The sequence below is a fragment of the Corvus kubaryi genome, unplaced genomic scaffold, assembly GCF_017639235.1.
Source record: "Corvus kubaryi isolate FWS band 111438036 unplaced genomic scaffold, C.kubaryi_AGA036_p1.0 37260, whole genome shotgun sequence".
NCBI lineage: Eukaryota > Metazoa > Chordata > Aves > Passeriformes > Corvidae > Corvus > Corvus kubaryi.
This window is the reverse complement of record NW_024581077.1, coordinates 467,282-491,032: the sequence shown is the minus strand read 5'-3', so window position 1 is coordinate 491,032 and position 23,751 is coordinate 467,282. Positions and strand designations below refer to the sequence as shown.

Here is a 23,751-nt window from a genome sequence, read left to right as displayed (position 1 = left end):
GTGGCACTGCCAATTCAGTATGCAACATTCACCCTTGGAATCACATCATTCCTATATAAATATCTATGTAAAATATAAATACTAATGAATTCATAAGTATTAATATATTCATATATGACTATAAAAAATTCAACTACATTCTTAAATAATTATTTTTGTTTGAGAGGGCAGTGGCCAGACCTGAACTTAACTATTGCCTTTAGTTTGTTGAACAGATTCTGGCTGGTTGTGATGTTCATGATGTTGTGTGTAATATCATGGTAAAAGGTTTATTTGCAGACTAATTTGGAGTTGTTGTAAATAGCATTGCTGAGGATTGGCTTTCTAATTTTCTTTTACTGCTCTGAGAACTCAGACATGATATTCACCACAGAAACCGCACTTTGAGGTAACAGTAAATTTGTACATCCAAAACGTAAGTAAAAAAGAGAAAATTAGAAGTTAAGCCCTAGACAGGAATGTAACCTGTCTTTCATTGTCTGACAAGAGTGGTTAGTTATATATGTTTTGTATTTGAACCAGACATAAGAATATTAGGAAGTTGTAGGTATGTATAGCCTCCCAAAGTTAATATTGGTTTTGGACTCGTTCCTGGGCATGATCTAATCTCCATTTAAGTCAGTGGAGATTTTTCTTCTTGCTTCAGTAGGAATTGAGTTTGTGTTTTAATATGCAGTAAAGCCTACAAAATTTGTGCAGTAACATAAAAACAGGAGGGCACACTTTGCACAATGGGGGGCCTTAAATGAAGGCGCTGAAATAGTGTTTAATCACCAGAGTAAGGAGGCAGATTTTCAAAGGTGCCGGCTGCGAGCGGCGGGGGGCATGAGCGATAGGTCTCCTTCATGCTCCGGTTGAGTTTGTGGCTGATGGGATACCGCTGCCCACATTCAGAACTGGCCCTGGTTATTTATGGCTTGAAAAGACTTTAAAAAGGGGGGAATATAATCTGTGGTTTATTCTGATTCCCACCAGCTTCGGTGGCCCCAGTGTGCTGAATCGGTCTGGCATTGGCGCTGAGGTTCACGTCTTCATTATGCTAAAACTGTTTAATCCTTTGGGTTCTATTTACAGTTTACCCTTTAATGGAAATAATGAATAAAATATCTCCCAAAAGATGTATTCACTCTGCTTTTATGCACAGAGAAGTGTTCTATGTGAAGGACCTAAATTAAAAAAAAAAAAAAAGAGTTAGATATAATGTTAGTGTTCTTAAAATCATAAATATTCTTCCTTAATTGGTTGTGAAATTCCTGTCTACAAATTATGACATTTTGGTTGATTTTACATTCACTGGTTTGATGAATAATGGGCTTGCAATATTTTTTATGCTTTTCCTGCCTACAATAGCCCTCTGCTAAGTGTCCTTCAAAAATCACATTTCTGCTTAATGCAAGGAATCTGAATTAGCTCTGACGTTTGCATTTACACTCACAAATCTTTCCATGGCTCCCCTGTGCGCCAATGTGTGGGGGCAGGATCCAGCCAGATTTTGGGGCTAGAAGCGTGGGTAGGCAGATGTAAAACCTTCATCTTGGTGCAGCCGGATGAGGTATGCAAGTTCTTTCTCCCCCCTCTGTATTTTAGACAGAAAAAAATTTTAAAAACTCATTATTCAACTGTTTTCTTCTCAAGTTACTTTTATTTATTACTTTTTTCCCAGCAAGGCAATGTAAACGAGGACCTTTGGCTGATGGATCGGTGACAGCCAAGGTGTTGTGTTTACTGCCAGGAGACTCACAGAGTCTTTGATAAAGGATCATGAATAATTAGTAGCATTTTGGAAGCAGTGATTTTTCTGTTTCTTCCTTTGAGGGATATAACAGCCCTGAGTGTTTCACTGTTAGTTGGCTTTCCTCATGGCCTCATTTCTGTCATTTTAATTTGGGGACAAACCAGCTGCTGCTTTGTATCTGGTTTGCACTGAATCCCTTTGTTTGGAAGCTGGAGGAAGGAGAGGCAGATGGGGGCTCTGGAAATGTGCTTTTCTAGCATTTCATGGCAGAAGCTGACGTGGCCCTTGGACATATTGAGTGAGTTTGCTGGGGTCTGGAGGGTGCATGCATTACCCTTAGTCCTTCAGTCACCCTGAAGGTTATATATTTTTGTAGTGACTTTAACCACTAAACCTTGCATTTGCACTAGCAAGGAACTGGCTTTGGGTGGGAATGGGCGTGTTGCACTCTGGCAGCTGGGAGTATCTGGGAGTGCGTTACTGTAGTGTCACTTTCATCCTGGGCTGCAGCTTGTGATGAGGGCATGTTCTGCCTTTGCTGCCTCCCACTCCTCCTGCCCACCTCTATGGCCACTCCTGGGCCAGACTCTGGAAATATGTGGGCCATTCACCTTATCTAACCTTTCCTGATTTCCCAGTCTGAGGTGCGCATTTGTGCAATTAGCTCATACTCCTGAAAAGGGTTGAGGAGAATAAGGAATGTCTTTTGTCACTGAGGCTCTTCTCAGTTGCTAACTGAGCTGATGCAACATGTCCCCTGCAAAACCACTGCAGTATTTTGAAAAAGAGAGAATTAAGTATTTTTCTGTAGTATTACTTACTGTATGATAGTTTTTGGAAGAGTAGCAGATAGTTCCTAGTCAGTCTTCTTTCCCCATATCTCGTTCATTGTTCTACTGGCAACTTCTATAACATGGGCTACCGAGTCACTCAGCAAAATCACATGCTACATTAGTTTTTGCAGCTAAGCCAATAACTTGGGTAGAAGAATAGGTTGTATTGTCTTCTCCCAGTACCAAGGTGCCAAATGATGGGAGATTCTGGCCTGTCCCTGACAAGCAGTTGCTCCTGCCAGATATCCTCCTTGTTGAATATTTGCACTCTGCTTTTTCTGCCATTGACTTCCAGCCATCAGACCTCAGTTTGCTTTTCTCAGCTAGATTAAAGAGCTTTGTTACTCTCTTCTGACTTTTCCATGCACAGCTTCTTACAGACCACCAAGTTGTCTTTTCATCTTGCTTTGAAAAAACTAAACAGGACTGAACTCCTTTCAATGTTTGTGCTATTGAGGGTATTCATGAAGGATGATCTGACTTTTAGGAGGAACGTATGTGTGTAGCAGATATCCATGGCGATGGGCACCTATGTAAACAGCCAGGCTGACAGCTCCAGTAAACATTCTCTTAAAGAGCTGTGGCAGGTCCATCCATCACACTACCTATATACACAGTACTGTCAAACATGTAAAGTAAACAAACAGGGGGCAAAAAAGAGGCGATGAAAGAAATAATGCTTTTCTCCAAACCCTTATTGTTTTAAGAGCCTCTCAGGTTTCTCATCATGATAGTAAATACATGACTTTCAGATATTTTTTGAGTGGACCACATCACTTGAAGTGGTCTGGTGACAGATGAACACAGCAAATCACTGGGAGAGGGAAGAGAGAAATCCAGTCTGCTGATTCTTCATCCACTTTTAATAGTCACTAGTTTCTTACTCCCTTTTTTTTTTTTTTGCCTTCGTCCTTCATAATGCAGTGTCTCATTGTGTCCAGTTGCAGGAGCCGTACAGAAAACATTACCCCATTATTTTCTCAGGGAAAGAGGGGAAACAAGCCTTAAAGAGAAACAAGCACATAACCTTCACATTGCTGGCACATTGCCGAGCCCAAGGGCTGCACTTAATTTACATATAAATGTGCTGAGGATTTTAATCAACAACTAATGCACTCTGTTGTTATTTTTCACTTACAGTGCTCGTAATGCACGTGGTATTTGGCAAATTGCATGGGGCATATGTACTTGGAGGAATGCAGTGGCAAGCATATCAGTGGCACTGCTTTTTGGATTGTTGGCTGGCTTTATTTCTGAGGATTCCCTGGACCTCAGGTGGTGCTGGATCTAGGCTTTCAGGGATACTGCAAAATCTGGCCGAGGGCAACATAAAGAGCTGGCTCACAGACTGTGTGGCTGGATTTCAGCTGTCTCATGTAAAAATGCAGTAGTGCCTCCATGGTGTAGCATCCCAGTGGATGAGAACATCTGTTTTATCTGTCTTGTTCAGAAACGTGTCTGCAAAATCCTGGAACTTTTTGGTTTTTAGTCCCTTTGAAATTTTCATGATTTCTGCTGGTGTTTCTTCTTACTTCTTGATTTGTTTAGTTCAGGTGTCATTACTTTGTTCACATTTCTCTTCTAATTAGCAAGCAGCTGGAAAGAGTGCACCACAAAATCTGTCCAAGAAAAGCCCTTAGAGCTGCTCCCAGAGGCCTCTCCTCCCTTCTGCTCTCCTGATCCTGAAAACCAGATTCTGTCTTTCTGTAGTATTTGTCAATATCTATGAACGTTGAAGTAAATGATGTGTTTTCTGAATTCATTGTGATTTTATTCAAGGATCTCCCCCTCCTTTCACTCAGCTAAAATGGGTGAGAGCCTATCTGTGGACTGCCCCAGGGCATATTTTGCAGCTCCTGGTGCCAGCTCTATCAGCCTCTTTCCATTCATGCTGAAGTGATGAAGCAGCAGTGTTGATAACCAAGTGTCATCATTAGTGTCCAGGGTTAACTCCTCATACGAGGATGGCATTTGACGTCTCTTGGGAAGGATGTCATCCATACCTGTGTGGAGAGATTCATTAAATATTGGGGCAGCTTGTGTATTCTTCTGGGTGCTACCTTTACACCCATGTGTGGGTGTACAGCAAGGAGGCATTTTGTGCTGAACGTTCAGGAGCATGGCGGAAGGTGTTCCCAAGGGTGATGGAAGGCTTTCCATGTGGAAGACCTGAATGCGAACAAAATCCTTCTTATTTATCAAGCTGCTGTGTGGTGTTGACAGGTGAAATGACAAGACTTATTGAGGGAAAGGAATTAATTGTGTCTGGGACCTTACAATAAATCAAAAGTAAAAGTAAGAACCAGTGTAGCAGACCTGTTGGCAGTAGCTAATGCTTGTTAAATGATCCTTTCCTTCTGAAATACAGAAATGAAAAGTAACTGTTGCCAGGAGTTATAAAATGAAGGCATGACTCAGAAGATAGATTTATTATCACCTCAGTATCAGTGAAATTCAGCTTCATAAACATAGGTTAATCTGCTAAAACCTTCTGTGCTCTCTCTGGGGGAGAAACCTACCTATTTCAAATTTTGTTTAAAGATCTAAAATAAGTCTTCTTGTCTTCTGAATAAATCATCATCTCTAGGGTCACTAATATTCATCTTTTTTTTCATTGTTCTTTTCTATGTGGATTTATTTTTTTTATTTATTTATTTATTTATTTCTATGGGTTGTCATGGGCTCTTCTCATCCCTGCAGTGTAATTTCTCTTCTGGACTTGTAGGCTTTTTTCATCACAGTTCACCATATATTTCACCCATGTTTCTACAGAAACTCATTACATAGCACAGGCTGCTGCCAACAAGAATATTTAGAATACACTCTGCCTTTGTCCTCCAGTGCTGCCCTGCTCACCTATGGTGGGTGAATAATACATCTGAGTGAGAGGGACTTGGATCTAAGGTTACTACGAAAAGACCTAAGCCCTTACATGACCAGAATCAGTGCTGCTCCTTTCCCCTTCCTCTCTTATATGGCTGATCAAATGTTAGGACTATACTTGTCAGTTGAAACTAGCATTAAAAGACATAAAAATGAAAATCCAAAATTAAAAAAAAAAATTAGTAATATAAAGAAAATAAAAGAAATCCTGTAAGACGAGCAAATACATGTGTCATCTCTGTGACTGTGTGGTTGGGTTCTGTGCTACCTTGAAAACTTCTCCAAGACTTCAAGCTGTCATGGAAACAGTGCAGTTGGATCCTTAAAAAAAAACCCCAAAAGCCAAAAAGACACACAGCTCTTTTGTTAGTGCTGACCTTAGAGTACCTCTGTCCTCTATGATTAACTGATAACTTTGTTCTAAATAGTATCAAACACATCTGAGACTAAATTCAGGATTCTTGTGTTCCTGTTTTGCCCTGCAATTTCTCCATCATTTTCCATCTTCTAATGACATGATTCGATGGTTTGCAAACTGTCCTTTAAATGTTTCTTAAACTTGAGGTCCACTGCATTAGAGTGTGTCTCTCAAGATTTAACAATGCTGTATTAGGAGAGGAAAATATTCTTGATATATGAGTCATAAAGTGGTGAGGAAGTGTGTTTGCTTATTTTGATGCTGGTGTGATTTTGCATGTGGTACTATTGCATTTGGTCCTCTGTGCACCACAGTCAGTGCTTAAGCCGGTGAAGGTTTGGATTACATCAGTACAAGCAAGTCTTAGAGTGGCAGAATGAGTTTCTGCTTTATCATAGAATTGCAGAATGGTTTGGTTTAGAAGGGACCTGAAAAGTTGTCTGGTTCCAACCAGAGACAAGCCAGGTGTTCGTGTCAGGGGGAAGATGGATTTCTAAAGCACTTGAAGGCAGAAATGAGGTGGGTGGAAGTCCTTCATGGTAGGACTGTTCGAGCATGGGAGTGGTACTTCGATCATTCTCTGTAGCTCTGTTATACACAAACACGCTTTCTCCTGTGTTTCTTAGGACCAGGTAGGAAACCAACTGATGTTTTCTTAACACCAGTAGGTAAAGTGGCCAAGCCCTTCCTTCCTCTGTGATAAAAGAGGATATACTCGTTGTTTAAGGGCTACTGTGTGAGCTTTTGATTGCTTGTTATCTGGGATTTTGCAATGAGCGAGCTCAATTTTAAATTTACCGTCTGTTTTCTGGACTTGGATGGATTAATTTTAAATTCCCTTCCAGGTTTTCTTCTTGAGCAAGGGCACAGGCAGGAACTTGAAAAGAAAAGCCACCTTTTTTGTGCAATTCATTGTCAATGGTTGTATCTCTGTCTACCGAGGTTTATACAAGTTTGCATCACAAAGCAGAAAATGATGATGTTTCTTCTGTTACTCTGCCAGCTGCAGTTCTAGCAAAGAAATGTCTGTGGCATTAGGACATGTATGAAGAGCCATCTTTTTACTTTCCCTCCTACTCAGTTTCTTGGACAACGGATTGAGATTTTGAGCTGGGTTCACAAAGTAATTCCTGAACTCAGGCTTCTGTTTTCATTTGTTGCACAACTTGAATTTTTCTACAGGTGGAACATTTGTTGTATGCTGAACACATTTCTGTAGTACAGCCAAATGAAAGTAGATATGATGTTTTATTGATCCTATTCCTGACATCCTCTGCCTGCTGTTTTTCTGCAGGAGTTATCTACACAGCTGATATTCTTGACCGGGAGACGACCAAATCCTACTGGTTGACGGTGTATGCAACTGACCATGGTGTCGTCCCACTCTACACTACCATTGAAGCCTACATTGAAGTGGAGGACGTGAATGACAATGCCCCTCTCACCTCCGAGCCTATCTATTATCCAGTCGTCATGGAAAACTCCCCAAAGGATGTATCTGTCATTCAGATCCAAGCCCAGGACCCTGACTCCAGCACTAATGAAAAACTGACTTACCGGATTACAAGTGGAAATCCCCAGAACTTCTTTGTAATCAATCCCAAAACAGGTAACAAAACCCTGTTGCCTCAGGCCAGTGGGAAAATGCAATTTACACATTTATCAGCTTTCAACCCTTCAGGGTGCACTGGTGTTGCCTTGCTTTCCATACCTCTGTTTTCTGGTTGCCAATGTGACTAAAGCATCTTGTACATGTCTAAAGCATTCTGCTTTGCATCGGTGTGCGAACGCGCTGGCAGATGATGTGCTGCAGATGTGCTGCTGCAGCAATCACTCTGCCCTGGGTCACTGAATTGCTGCTGGCTGTTGCCTCTTCCCTGTGTTTCTAGGGATGAGACTGCTGCACTGAGTCTGCAGAGCAATGCTAGGAGGCAGATTCAAGCTGTTGCAGGTTTCAGAGCAGTGTTTCATTCTTTATAAGCTGGTGTAGCACCACTGAAGTGGGTGGCATGATGGCTGTCCAGCACATGTAGTCAGGCATCCAAAGTAGGTGGATTTAATTCTAGAGTTTGCTTTATACAAAAAGACAGTTTAGATGACCTAAAAGTCCCTCTGGCCTTTAAAAAAAATCCATGTGATTGTATTGATTTGTAACAGCTGGAGATGTAGCCTGTGGGTGCATTGTGGCAGAGATGGTGATTGTTTTAAGTTAAAATACTGTTGTTGGCTGGCAGTGGAGCATGGCACCCATGCAGAGCAGCTCTGCACATGTCTGTACCCTAGGTGCCTTTGCTGAATGTGGTTGATGAAGAAATTGCCCCAGGAGATGTAGCCTGAGGTCGTGGATGCTCTGCTGGGTGCCTACCTGTGCTTGGCAGCAGGTGTTCCTCACTCCAGCATGTACCCAGCTTTCCTCACTCATTGGGCTTGTGGGGACCCTCCAGCATGATCTGCAACTGGAGAGTCAAGGGGGTCTTTCAGAGCAATATGCTGATCTTTATGAAGGCAGTTCAGAGAATTCACATAGTGCTCCTTCTGGTTGTTATGCTCCTAGTTTTGTTCTGGGGTTTTGATTTTTTTTTTCCCAAAGGTTTATTTATATCTGCAGCAAATTTCTAAACAGCTAAAAAAAACTAGAAGGAATAGACGCGAGAGGGAACATTTTAAATTTTCTGTATGGAGATGATGTTCATTAAATAGGTTTTCAACATTTGGTTGGGCAATCCTATTGCAATGTGTGACATAAGAAGGGGTCAGGATCTTCTCAGGCATAAGCCCAGGTGAAGAATTATGGAGAATGTATAATCACTGTGTTCAATCTGCTGAGCCCTAAGGCACATATCTCACTTATTTTTAACACTTGGAATGGCCGAAGATGCTCCTCCATCTGCATCCCTTCTCCCCCTCCCCACCCCATAAATCCCATCTGGGCAAAGTAGCAGAGTTAGGACTCACAGTGTTTAATGCTTGTGCTTCCCTTCCATCGGCTCCTCCCTCAGAGCAATCTGCTCAGCACAGCCCTGCTTATCTGCCAGGGTGAGCCCATGACAAGGAGCCGGGCATGTGGCAGCCCTGTAGCACCCTAGACTGGTGGCACACCCTGTGGGTTGGCTCTTTGTCCCTCTGGAGAGCAGGCAGGGATACTTTTTCCAAGCAGTGAAATCTTATTCTCACAGTTAACACTGACGCTGGTTAATCTTCATTTGCACGGTGGAAATTTCTGGCTGAGAACTTAAAGGCTTCAGGATGAGTAACTTTGCTGCTTGGGCAGCTCCCAAAGGACCCCCCTTACACTCGGTGAGCATCCTTGCTGGTGACTGGCTGTGATTTGTCATAGAGAGGATAAATCATCCCCTTCTATCCAATTCAGTGCCAATTGCAGGGCAGTGAGAACTGGGCAAGGTGGCCTCTTTAAGTTTGTTTTGAAAACGATGAGGCTGACAGAGAGTGTGTGTGCAGAGATCCCTTTTCCCAAAGGGAAGTGCCAGGCCTTGACATGAGAAGGCTTTCTCCTGATGGGATGCTGATGTCCGAGAAATAAAAGCATAATGGATTTTCCTAGAGAGTGCCCCTGGGGGTCTCTGACAAGGCTCCTTTCAGCCATCTCCCTGCAGTGCACTAGTTATCTCTCTAAGACAGTAATTTACACTCCAGTTGTTTTGTACAGGAGACTTCTGCACACACACAAGAGGTTTGTAGCGTGCCAGCCCTGCACGCTTGCTGGGATCCAGCACAGCAGTAACTCACGTAGAGCGTCGTACAGCAGCCCTAAATGCGACAGCATGCTGTATAATCAAGATGAAAAGGTTTAATGTGAACCCAAATATGCTGCGATTGCTGCATACGTGGGCTGAATGAGCATGCTCCTGCTGTCCGGGGAGAACAGTCATTTGAGAAAGGGGATCTTTTATTTTCTGTGTCACTTTGGAAGTTTAAACACTGCCAGCAAACTGACATCTTACTCTTATGAGTAATCCATTGCTGAGAGGCAACACGAAGGCAGCATCCTGCATTCTTTGCATCTTTTAGTGGGAAGCAGCAGAAGAGATGGGGAGTTTGCTGGAGCATAGGGATGTTCTCAGTTGTCTTTGGAGGTCAGCAGTGACTGTGTTTTCCTTCCTCTGGAGCTCTCTTTCAGCTGCCTTGTAGCTCATGCAGGTCAGTCAGGTTTATGGAGGCACAGGGACCACTACATGTCTGATCGAGCAGGGACGCAGGGAGTCCAGGTTTTGTTCCTGGTTCTAATTCAGGATCATAATTGCAGCCAATTCTCACACTCTTGATTGATTATCTGGATAGCAGAAGCAACATTACTCCTTGTGTGCTGTATCTGTAGACAGGAGAAACCTCTTAATAGACAAGTTGTCACTTCCTACATTTTTATAGACTGGCACAGCTCACAGTGGCTATTTTAGGCAGTCAAACTGCAAATGTATCGCGTGCATTTGGATCTGTTTGAAGGCAGTCTTCAGACCTTTCAGGATTATTACCTGCGGCTTGCTCTGTAGGTTTTAGAGAAATGAAGAGTTGCTCCTGCAGGAATGAAGAGCTGCTAAAAAGCCACTGATAGCAAGATTTGGGCATTGAAGTCACCCTGGGCAGCTCATGCTCTCGCTGGGGGCTGACTCTGTTGCGGGGGCACAAGTACATGGTGACAAGGGCCCTCCTCTTCAGGCTTGGGGTTTATATGGGTACTCCAGGGAAGAGGACAGGAACATGAGCAGCCCACCCATGTGTGTCAGAATTGGAAAGGCAGTGTGGGCAACCTCCCATGAAGGCCTTTTTTTTTCTCACCTTGATATTTTTATTAAAATACAGCCAAGCAGCAGTTTGCGCCTCGGTACGCCCTTTTATCTCATGAGCTGATATTCCTAGGTACAAGTACTAAGTGAATAATGTAGCACATGAGCACGTGTGAAACCATAAATCATTCACTCTGGAGAACAAGGCAGCCTTGTTCTGCAAACTAGTGGACTCTGCAGCCTGAGTGTAGCAGGTCCAACAGAGCAAGCTGGGATTTTCCTTTATAGTGGGCAAGAGGAATATATTGCAAAGTACAGTTTTGTGAGGAGGGTAGGAAACATGTTTTTCCAAAAAGTTGAGGTGACTCTAGGGGTTACATGACTACAGGGAAAGGCATTCCCCTGGGCATTTGTTTCCCAGCTGTGTATACACGCAGCAGCAATGGAGGCATTCCTGGAGCTCAGCATCTTGAGCAGCTGTGAGTCAACCCAAACCCTGGTGTGGCTGCTGGGAGAGCCAGGGCTTTTCTTCATAGCTTGACTTGTGTGCTTGGGAGGGCTTAGGGTTGCTTTGGCAGAGCACGGGGTCACAGGACTGTGCTCCTTTGTGGGTGGTGTGAGATGGGGAGGACAGCAGAGCTGCTGCTGGAGCAGCCTGGGGCTGACCAGCTCCCAGGAGTGCCACATTTGGCCTGAGCCGAGTCAGTTACTTCGGGGCGAGAGGCATATGGAAGAAGGTAAATAAAACAGAAGATGTAGTTAATAAAAAAAATTGATTGATTAGAGCTGTAAATTCTTATTTTTATTTCATGTATATGGGTGTTAATTTCACAGCACAGGGGTAATTTACTGCATTGATTTATTATGTTTCTGAGCTTTGGAAAAAACGAATTTTAATTCAAACCATTGCATTATTTTGTTTAGTGTTAACATATTTTAAACAAACCCAGTAAGCTTCTCTTCAGTCTTATGTAGATTACTTAAGAGATTCTTTAACACGACAGCAGACCAAATTTCACTCTTGTGCACATTGTTACTAATTAAGTTACTCTAAAATTATGCTTGTGTGTCTGGAAAATCTGCTTACACCTTGCTTAGCCTTTTGCTGGCACCATTTAAACAGAGGGAGACCCCTGGCACCCCTGAAATAGTATTTGCTGCAGTGGTGAAGGCAGGATGCACTAGAAGGTTTAGAAATAGTGCATATAGGTCAGTTAATCTTTGCAGAGCAGCAATACTCTGCCTCTGGAAGTTGTCTCTGAACTGTCACATCTGCACCTAGATTTGTAAAGACTCTGGATATTTTCATGCTGAAGTAGTATTAATATTTATATAAGCTAATACAGGGTTAGTGAGTGTCAGAATTTAATTGGTATGAATGCTACTCTTCTTAGTAGGCTGGGCTTTGCTTTCTTTTGCACTCACAAAGCCAGCTGGCGTAGAATCCTGCTGGGTCTGAAAGCCACGTTTGCTCTGCCATACTCAAATAGTGCTTCACCCTCCTGTCATACATCCTGATTTTTATAGCCACTTCTCTTTGGTTTGTCCCAAGAAATCTTTGCTCTCACAGACCAAGACAAATCCAGTGGTCTGCTGCTGCTGCTCCACATCCTGATGGCTGACAGCAGTACAGCTGCTGGGTACCCAGTGCCTCTTTTCAGCCCAGAAATCACAGAATCACAGAATGGTTTGGGTTGGAAGGGATATTAAAGACCATCTAGTTCCAACCCATCTGCCATGGGCAGGCACATTTTCCACTAGACCAGTTGCTCAGAAGCCCATGCAGCCGGGCCATGAACATTTCCAGGGATGCAGCAGGGATTATCCTTCTATCATTATCCTTATCTATTATCTATCATTATCTATCTATTATCCTTAAATATTATAGCTGCTGTTAGAGCAGACTTTGAGGAGGGGATTGCTCTGGGCAGCTCTGGAGGGTTTCCCAGTGGTCCTGGAGGGTTTCTGGGTTTCTCAGCCTGTTCTCGTGGTCAAGGGACACTCGCCTTTCCTGGCTGCTCCATCCATGCTGCTAACTCTTAATAAGCTTCTTCTGAAATAAGATCTTCCATATCTTCTAAATTAAGGCCATTAGCTTTTTTGGGGTTTTTAGTCTAACCTGCACTCTTTCTCCAGGATATGCTTTAGGTGCTATAATGATCAAATCAGAAAACGTATTTTGAATTTTGATGGCGTTGCTGGTCATCTCCTTCCCACTGGGTGCTCCTTCTGAAGGGTGTCTCCCTCACATGTGTTGGCCATAGAGCCCTTTTTGGCAGCTCATGTGTATGACAAAAATCAGCTCTGCAAATCATGTCATAGCACAAATAGCTCAATGCTATTCAGCCTGTAAGTGTCCGTGCCCTGTCCAAGAGCAGACAGGATCTTGCAGAGGGAAAAGACATTCATTATGGGGCTCTCCATTCAATGGTGAATTTGAGGAATTGGTCTCCCTTTCCTTCTGTGCTCTTTAACGCTGTTTGTACAAATGCTGAGTTCACCAACAGTTGCAGAGTCCAGCCCATCACTGATATGTGACCATAACTAATACAGATTCTTACAATGTAATTCCCCTACCACATTAGCTGGCTTCCATTCTCTGTAATTTATGTTGTATCAACACACGCTAAATGATCTACTTTCTTTGCTTTCACTTCTCTATTATTTAAAAGCGTGGCTCTCAATGACTTCTTTGTAATAACACTCACTGTTAAAAATTGAGCTTTGGAGCATTCTAAAAGCTTTTAATTTCCGCTTTGGCATGGCTTATTCTTTACTAGACACCATATTTTCAGTGGTTGGAGCCCAGGGTTAACAGCTGGAAAACCAAAGGACCATGGATGTTGGAGTTACATGCTTAATCACAGTGGGACCGTTAAGTGTGCCAGGCACTGTATAGCATATTAGACAAAGTTCCTCCCTTAAGGAATTTGTCATAATAACAATAATAATAGTAGTTATTAAGAAAAAAGAGGAGAAGAAAAAAACCAGGGAGGAGGATGTAAATCAAGTCCATCTGCTTGCCAGGGCACGTTTATTCCCCAGAGTAAATTTTCAATTAGATCCTGAGCTGCAGCACAGCAGGGACATGAACTCTTCTTTTGACTTTGAGTGAGTCACCTCACCTCATGGTTTTTCTTTTCTTTTTTTCTTTTGGTTTTTTGTAAGTGGAAGTATTTTCTTGCCTTGTGTGATTGTCCTGTAAATTAATTCACAGTAGACAGTTTGCAGATCAAATACGCTCTGGGAATGCAAGCTATCGATTTTTCAGGCATCCTGGCGTTAACAGACATGCATTCACAGTCATGATTCATAGGCATGAAAAAAAAAGAGGAGCATCACTTCCAAAATGGTAGGATGAAGAAGATTTTAGACTAAGTATTGTCTAATGGCCAGGCCACTGGTTCCGCTGAAAATGACAAAATTTGGGCTCAGCCAGCATGTCTCTTCCCTCTTCCCTTCCTCCCTGGTAGTGATTCCCTTCTCGATCTGTATATGTTATCTGTGGAGGGGATAAAGGTGTGAGCTGTGTCACCTCAGTTGCAGCTACAGTAATGCTGCTTTTAATAAAATAATAAATCCAGTTTTATGATTTCTCTTGAACAGACCTGATTTCTGCTAGCAGTGGGTTTTTATTCATGAGGCACTGAATATGGTTGAGATTGCTGGATGTCTCTGGTATCAAGTGCCTCTTTTAAAATGGCATTTAAAGATACAGTATTTCTTATAAATGCCATTTCTTTGTAATCAGCAGTTTTATACTTGTCTTACAGAAATTTTAACCTTTTTTTAGATGTCCATGATGATTTTTTTTGGACCTCTTTCACAGTAAGAAGTTTAAGGAGTGTTCCCATTGCCTTGACTGGACAATTGTGTTCTCACTTATTCAATGCAGCACCAGTTTTTAATATGAACTCCCTATTTCCTTCAGTAGAGACTTATTTCTGAAGGGCATAAACATGTCAAGGCCCAGTGGGACAGCTTTTTCTGATGGAAGACGTTGCTGCCCAGTAACCAGACAGCTCCCTCCTTTCCTGCCCCAGCACCAATTCTGGAACAGCAACAATTTTGCCACTAATCTCATAAATCTATGTTGTTGTGTATTACGTCAGTCACTTATTCTTTTCAAAAACATCAGCAGAGCATACCTTCTGCCTATTCAGAAGCAGCTTTGTCTATCAGCTTAGCTGTGAAACTCATTTTTCTACCTTGTCAGGTCAGTTTCTGTATTCGTAAATTTCCGGAAGTCATGGCTAGGCAGAACTGATCAAGAAATCACCTACCTTTTTAAGATGCTGTACTATTCCTTCAGTAATTTGTAGTTAGGGCTGTTCCATTCACTTCCAGGTAGCCAAATTCTCTTGTTAGTATTCTTATCAATGTCAGAAGGACAGTTGAACTTACTGGGTGAAATTGTACCACAAGTACTGAGTAACAGCCCTGTTAAATGTAGGCACAATGCATATGCTACGGATACTTGTCATATCCTGCCATACATTGATATGATAATACCAGCAAATGTCCCTGAATTACAGTAATTGCTTGTGGTCCAAATGTGAACTCTGGCAGGAGGAATTAGGATGGTGAGTTAGGGATACTGAGGTGTGGAGCCTGTAAGCTTGGCGTTCATGCAGGGGTAGGAGTCTGGAGAGGGAGCTGCCAGGGAGGAAAATAAAGCTGTGATGTTAGCCCAGAGGAGGTGAAAGCTTCGGATGGGGGTAGATGATGGGTTTCTTTTTTCCTTTTTATTTCCTACTTCTTTTTAATCAATCAAGTAACTTGTGTTTATCTTTTGCTCGACAGTCAAAGTTATTACTGGTGTCTGTGGTGTTGGATGCTGCAAATCCCAAGCAGACAACATTAAATCAGCTTTTTCCCCTTTTGCTCAGTTGCAGTGAATAGTCACATTGTCTTCTTAGAACAGGCACTACTCGTGGCTTGAATAGTGTTTCACCTTGTTGTGTGAGCAATTTCTAAAATCTCTTTATGGACTGGAAGTTAGAGGCAAGGAATGTAGTTCTGGTTTACTTTTAGTTAACATCTGATCCTTGGTACAAACAGTGATATTTCCTGTTTGGAGAATTAGATTGACCTGTGCTGCATGTGGATATTAAAAAAAATAACGTAGCTCAGAAATGGAAATAAAAAGAGAAGGCAACTGGGAAGGCAGGTGTGTTTGCATAGGCCATAACGATGTCAGTAATCACCAACTATTATTTCTTCTTTGTCTTCCAACATAGGAGGTTGTGTCAGCACCTATTAAACTCCCGAAGCCTCATCACCTCACAGTTCAGCTGAACTAGTCTGTTCAAAAATTAAGCTTAACAGTGGATTGTGTTATTTCCCCTTTTTTTTTCCCAACTCTCTGTTTCCATCAGAGTTAAGCTGTTATAACAAAGATAATTATTTTCTGTGAAATTACTCTCCCCTCCTTTCCCCTTCCCCTTATGTTAATGAGAGTGTTTTTCTTTTCCTGGGAAGACTGACACAACTTCTTTGAAATTAGTGTTGTTGCCAGTTAAGTATGTGACCTTATCTGTGTAATTGTACAGATCGTGCTGCCATATGTCTGCATGCACAGAGCTTAATTTAACCAAAGACATACATGTGTAAAAATAAAGCAGAATCTGGGGGTTAAATATCAGAAGAGCCCCCTAATCACAGCTTTCACATTATACACAGCTTTCTACAGAGCTCTAAGAGCTCTGAAGTTAGAGTTTAAAAAACCCTCTTTACATGGGACCATGCTCTTGTAACCTTGTTTTTACATTGATTGTCATGTGGATTCTACTATGCCTCTACTTCATTGCTTGTTGTACCTACTTGATTTCTCCCTCTGTGGCAGCTAAGTCCTTCATGCTGTTTGGTAAGGTAGAATAGGACCATTTTTACTTTTTTACAAGGAGGGAACTGATGCAAAGGAAGCAGCTTACTCATCCAATGCCAGCAGTAAAAATTGGGTTTTAATTTGCCTTCAAAGCCAATGGCCACATGTAATGCAAAGCCTTGTGGCATGGGTCCAGCCCATCCTGCCCTGCTAAATCCAAGGCTGCCCTGGCACCCGTGTTTTCTCCTGTGTGCGCAGAAGTTACCTGGGCATGTTGGAGCCCCAGCAGAATGTATTTCCTATCCTGTTTCCAACTAGCCCACCATTTCCCGTCCCTGCCTTTCAGTCCTTCCTCACCTTTCTTTCTCTCCTGCCCAAAGGCAAGCCTGGGTTGCCCACAAGAGAGAAAGAATTACAGTTTGCACAGGGACAAGGAGTCTCAGATAGCTCTGTTGGAACCTGGGCATCTAAGGGCTGAGTTGACTCTTCTCTTTTGAGTGTATGAAGCAACCCTCTTCTCCATCAGCCTAGTGTGGTGCTGTCACGGAGCAAGGAAGCAAACCCAGAGCTCTAGAAGTCCCCCACTACCCCCAATAATCATGATCTTTCATTTACTTGTACTTTCTATGCAAGAACGTTTCCTCGTTGCTTCCTGTGTGTATGAGTCAATGTCATGACATACTGTGGGTTTGTTGCCTTCTAAGAGAAATTTAATGTTTGTGTCGGATGAGTTGCGTGCAAGGAATCTGTGCTGCAGTGATCTATTTATATGGTAATTAGCAAGTAGCTTTGCAGCTCTTAAAGGGATTTGGTTTGAAAACTAAGTATTATTTCTTGAATTTTAACTTACCAACAGTGTATAAACAGCAGTGCACATGCACATTTTTTTTAATGTAGCCACAATACCCAAAAGATAAATGTAAGTCTGCTCTGCAAGAGAATATTTTGGCTATAATTAATTTTGCTTCCATTCACCATATGCTTGTATTTTCTGACCTTCACTTTAATCACAGACTCTATGTAATAAAATGTGCAGTGTTAAAACAAAAGTTGCTTAAAGAAGCACAAGTGCTTGTGGTGCTACATCTTCAGCTGAATTATGTGGTTTGTGCCACCTGAGAATTTGACCGTCATAGCCTTAAGAAGATATTATTATGGAAAGGTGCTGTCATTGCTCAAAGATGTTGAAGTTATTTTTGTTAATAGGAGAACAAGATGAGTTTTTTTAAATCTTTGAAGAAATGCTGTAAGCCTACTCAAATAGATCCTTGAGGAGAGGCAAACAGGGATGGAGAATTTTCTCTTTATCCTTATTATTCTGTGTTTGAGGCAGTTCTTGAGACACGACCTGGGAATGCACTGCAAATGACGCAAAGAATAATTGCTGCTAAATTTAATTTGTTGAGTAGGTGTGAATTAGATTAATTAAACAGAGAATAAACACACACAAGATTACCCAAAGTAGCTGCATGGATGGAAAAATTTTAGACTATATTAACAGCTTAGATATGCATGATGCTGAGATATTTTTCATGTGAGTCTGTAATTTCTTAGGGGATTTCTCTCAGATTTTTTATTTCTTTCTTGTAACACTTAATGTAATCCAAATTGATTAAGGCAATGCTATGCATTAAAGGGAAGAAAAATAAGGCAAACACATGCTTAAGAATTAACTTGACTAGTCTATTGGGGTGACCTGCAGCTTTGACTCAATAATATGTCCGTGCCCTGCATTATTGTGTGAGAAAACCCCTCAGCTTGGGTTGGGTTCACTTGCAGAGAACAGAGTCCTTTAAGGAGGATGCACAGCTCAGCATAAGAGAAGCCAATAGGCAGGATTTGGATACAGCCATTGTTTGGTCAGCTGGATGAGGGGGCTTCATGTCCCACTCCCAAGCTTAGCTCCAATCTATCGGTGCATCTCTCTGTGCTACCTGGTGTTGAGCAGGGAGGATCTCAAGGACTTCTTATTGTATTCAGTCTGCAGGAGGAGGTTTCCTCTCCACTTCCAAAACTTCTGTTTCTACTTTCTGCTTGAAGTCATTGTGCAAAATAGCTGGGATTTTACAAACACCCCGCAAGGCATCCGCCTAACCTCTTTACCAGGCTGCCTTATTAACAGCAGAAATGCAGTACTGAGAAAGTAATTAAGATTTAATGGGAAGAAAAAACGTCAGAGAAGAAAAAAATTCCTATGTGGAGAGAAATTATTTTTGCTTATAAACAAACATGAGGAAAGGAGATGAAAACATGAAGAAACTAATACATGTTTTGTTGAACTGACTGTATAAAGACAGTTGCATCACACGGAAAATATTGCATGTCCAAAACTGTTTCACCCATATATGTGTATGGACTTGGCTTTTGTCATCATGAATGCTCATCCCCACCTCTAATAGTTCCTTTGGGAAGAACAAAACAACCCAGAATCATATCTTCAAGATACCTTAATTTCTGCACATTGAATCCTGCAAGAAAAGTAAGAAGGATTGTGGGGGTTCAGGTTGCGTTTGTTTTTGTGGTTTTGTTTCTTTTTTTTTTCCCTTTTTTGTTTTTTTTTACAAGTGTGTGTTTTTTGTGGATTTTCTTCAGTGCTTTTATTTTAATTATTTAATAATTAAAAATAATTCATAGCTAAGAACTCAGTCAGGAAAAGCAAAACCTGTGCTGCCTTTTGGTAAGCTGAAAGGGTGACTTATTTTTTTTAGTATTTATTTGCAATATTGTGGCACCTTCGTAGCTGCAGCGTGAGGCAGCACCCTGCCGTGCTTGGCAGGATAAGTGGAGTAAAAGATGGTTGCTACGCCGAAAAAGCTCTCAGTTTCGGGGGAGCCTGAGACAACAGATGGGGAAAAGCAGATGGAGATGCGTCAGAAAAACCAAGGCGGTATTGATCAGTGCTAAGTTTGTTGCTGGGCACTCTTGGTGTGCGGAGGAGTGGAGACCAGGCTTTTAGAAAACGGAGCAGTGGGCAGTTTGGACACGTGGTAATTTGGTATGCTGAGAGAAATTAATTTGACTGTTTACAATATTTAATTTTCAATAATTATTCAAGCATATAGAATGACAGGCATTTACAGTATGTAGTAAACAGATGGATTAGCAATTGTGCATGTAATTAGAAATTACACTTAAAATACAAACGTGCATTTGAATATTCAGTTACCTTTAAAAAGAGAAAAGGTATAAATAAAACTGTGAGTGCCTTAGAAATTATTTATAGAGTCCATGAAGTGCCCTTCATAAGTGAGTCTTTGCCAAAAATATTCATTGAGTTCCAATTGCAAGTTATGTGTACTTTTTTCCCCTAAGATAAGACTGAGTTGTTCGGATTTGATAGTTTTTCCATGCTCATGTGGTTTCAGAATCACCGCAGGATCACTTTTCCCAGCCTCCAAAGAGAGACATCCCCCCTGCATCACGGTGTCCATGCTGCTGGTGGTGTGAAACTCAGGGTGCTGACTCCCACCTGGCACCCAGTCCCCAGCCCTGCCTTTGCTAGAGGTCCACTTGAGTCATGGCACTTGAGAAATTATTTTGTTAGGACAAGATAAATCTTTCCCAGAAATTGTGGAACTGTCAGGATGTCATTTCCTGAGACAAAAGAGTGGGGTTTGTTGGGGTTTCTATTAATTATTAAACTAATAGAGAAAATGAAGTTGGGGTTCTTCTACACCAGCTCTGATGTAGACAGCCTGGTCCATGTGCCACGTGCACAGCACCAAAGCATTCAACCCAGGAGCGATGTTAGGAAATCACAACAAAATCTGGGAAGAATGTATTTGCAAAGGCATCTAAAAAGCCACTTCTAAAAATCATTTCCAGGCACTTTGGGTGATTTCACCGGGGTTCGCTCTGTCATCTATCCCACAAATCAGTTTCGACCGAATGAAAGATTGCAACACAATTCAAGGTGGGAAAAGGATAAACTCTAAAGTAGTAAGATCATACTGTTATTCATTTTCCCCTGATGCTTATCTCTTGTATTCTTTGAAATGTCTGGTTTATTTTTCATTGAATTTGTCTGCCTCTTCTCTCCACCATTAGATTTCACGGTACTTTTCTCTGCTGGAATAAAAAACCTTTTACTCCCTAGTAATTTCTCCCTGTGCAGGTACTTATATGCATTAATCCAATTATTAATTAATTAAAGACAGTATAGTTTTTAATGCAGAGAGGAAAAGAAGCACTGTTTTAATTGGTACCATATTGTCATTGACTTACATGTAGAGAAATGCAGGCTGGTCTGCCTCCATAAAGCCATTTGTGGTCACAGTCCAAAGGTGACTTCCAAAGTCCTCCTGGCTCAAGTCTGAAACACGCAGGAGGAAAAGCCAGGGTCAGGTGCAGAGGGGGGTATGAAGTAGCTCCAAGGACCTTCTCAACATGAGCAGCAGCAGCTGCCAATGCAGCAAAGAAGGTGTGCCAGGTTATTGTTCACAAAAATTATTGCTCGTGGCGCTGGCTCCCACAGTAAGCTGATAGATGCCTAATTTCTTTCTGTTGTAGATAGGAAGTGAATGCATATGGCTTAGCTATTTGTCATCCACCATGGCTATTTCCCCCTTCTTCAAGGACAAATTACTCCAGTGTTGTTACAGTTAGAGATGGAAGGTTTTTGGCTTGGGGGGCTGTTATCCCCTTTAATGCTTCCTTTGGTATCAAAATATGGAAAATTTGCTGTTGCCTCTAAATATGTAGGAAGCATTTTTGAGGTAAGGAACCTGGACAGATGTAAGCTTTCTAAACATCACAGTATATGTTTAAAGAAAAAAAAAAATATGGAGACCCTAGTTCTGATATTTCCAGAATGTACAGCAGATGCTCTTATAAACTACAGTTTGGTTCCACTCTGCTCTCACTGATCATAGCTTTATGCACACTGTGAGCCTGACAGGTGTGGGTTTATCAGCTGCAGATGATGAGCAGCCTTGTATAACACAGAATATAAGAGGTCCAGTGTGAACCATCACCTGAGTGCTGCAATCATGTTTTCTCACCGAAATGGCAGGCGCTGGTGTCCATGCTGTCCCTTGTTGCTCTCCCATCCAGTCCATGGGCTCTGTCCTATGAACAGGATGGTTCTTGCTTCCTTACCCACCAGCAAAACCTTTCTAATGGCACAGAAGCCAATGTAATAAATCATAGGGAGTTGTATTCTTCAAAAACAAGCTATCATGGGTGAGGGGGTGGCTTTAGTTGATGAGAGAAAGTGGGGGGAGAGTCGTGAGTTAGAACTTGGCTCCTCTGAACTCCAGCTACAAGTCGGAACCACAAGATGTTGCATGGTGTTTGCTCTAGCAGAATGGCAGTTAACTCACTTGTGTATTAACAATTCCTTGTTAACTTGAAATGTCGGTAATTAAGACCTGGATTCCCTCCTTAACTCTGCCATAAGGCTCGTGCACAATCTGGAAATGTCTCTTGGAGCAGCTTCCCCTGCACAGAGGTCAGGACTTTGCCCCAGACAGCTGACTTCATGCCATCAGTGCGGGGCTGGTGCCCACACAGAGACAGAAAGCCTGATTCAGCCCCCAAGAAGGAATTGTATCTCCCCAAGGGAATGGGAGTTTCTGAAGCACAAAAACAAAATACATTTTTGTTTTTTTCATTTGCCTTCTGGTTTAGGGTAGACTGAACAGATTTCAATCTTCAGATCCACAAATACAGCTTTTTTCTGGGGATTGTTTTCATTTTGTTTCTTGTAAATGAAAGCTGAGTCTCTTGTAATTAACAAGAGTCTCAAGACTTTGGCTAAAATACGGAGCATCAGGAAGGCAATGACAAATCCTTGACAGGACCCATAACTGGCAGTGAAGTATGTGGAGACGCTTGTGTGCTTGGTCCTTGCAATGAAATTCTGTGTCTGAAGGCACGGCTTTATGACTGCGAGCAGCAGCAGTAATGATTCCCTTCTTCCGCACAGTGCTCGTGTGAGTTATTTCATTACTGCCTGTAATGTGCTTTGAAACCTTGGATTGAAGAGCAGGGTGATTATTATGGTAGTTTAATAATACTGTTTAGAAGGATGTAGTGTGCTGCAGCACTGGCTTTCATGGAAGCACAATCTGCATTCAGTGGAAATGTTCTCCATCACCAAAGTCAACTCCCAAAGTCACACTTGGCATTGCTGCTGCTCCATCTTTGGCAGGTTTTGGGGAGCTCACAGTGCAGCATGGTGGTCTTCCAGTCCCTGGCTCTGTGGCAGGACACAGCTACACAGGTTGTTCCCACACATCCTCTGTTCTGAGATCTTTGCATTTGGAGCTTCCTGGTTTGGGACAAGGGGATTTGCTACGGGGCACCTGTCCTTCTCTTCTGGTTTCCACCATTGCATGGTTTCATTGCTCCATGCCAAGAGGCTGCTGTGATGCTATTTGGGTTATCCCTGCACCTGACTCCAGATAGAGATTTTTGTGATTGCTTTCACAACGTTTCTCTGTGACTTCACTCTTAGCTGGTGATCACCTCTTGCAGCTTGGTCTGCTGGCTTTTGAGAACAAAGCAATACCTGCTGCCATAGGCTTCAACACCAGAAAGAGCTGTTGTAGTTTGAGGCAACCAGTCATTTTCCCTGATTTTAAAGGGAACATGGGGATTTCATTGCCTCCCCAGGGCCCAAACCCACAGGACAGATTTCCTGGTACTGGCAGCTGAACTGCCACCTCCTTCTCTCTATGGGGATGTGCCATGTGGGTGCTGTGCCAGCTCCCAAGCCTTCCCCCGTCTGTGCCCCTGCCAGTCTGCCCAAGGACCCAAGTTCATGCCCAGTCACAGAGTTTTGCAGATGTTGCAGTATTGCTCAGTATCTGGAGAATAGGAAATTTCAAAACATCCTTTTTCCATCCAGTTCTGTGACCTTTTATGTATTTTGCCACTTTCAAGGCTATTGTGCTCTTGTGCCTATTATGTCTTTTTTTTTTTGTTAACAAAGGCAGACGTAGGGTTATAGAAAAATACCATTAGCCACTTAAATTGGTGCCTGAATTACTGTAGTGTCTGTACTATAGCATCTTGCAGTTTGTTCTGTATTCAGATTTTTACATAAATCTTTAATGCCACAGCATTTAAATACCTTTCAAAAATGCATTAACCAATCCATTTAACATTTCCAATAAGATACAGACTTGTTCTATATAAGAAATACTAATATACTGTTCAATTCTCAAGTTGCATTAGAGCATATATAAACCAGAAGCATTAAAAAAACCTCTTCAGAATGCCTCTGTAATGAAAGCACAGAGAGAAACCTCTCCAGAGGGCAGATCTTCCCATTCTGACTTCAGTTGGAGGGTGTGAGTGGGTCTTTGAAG

At 42.1% G+C, this 23,751-nt stretch overlaps 1 protein-coding gene across 10 annotated transcripts in view; it reads left to right on the top strand.

The window, feature by feature from the left end:
- Positions 1-23,751, top strand: part of FAT3 (FAT atypical cadherin 3) — a 398,052-nt gene that overhangs the window by 174,945 nt on the left and 199,356 nt on the right. For all 10 annotated transcript variants that reach the window (XM_042024007.1, XM_042024009.1, XM_042024004.1 and 7 more), the window contains exon 3: positions 7,164-7,478. In XM_042024007.1, the coding sequence (XP_041879941.1) occupies positions 7,164-7,478 (315 nt within the window). The remainder of the gene's footprint in view (positions 1-7,163; positions 7,479-23,751) is intronic.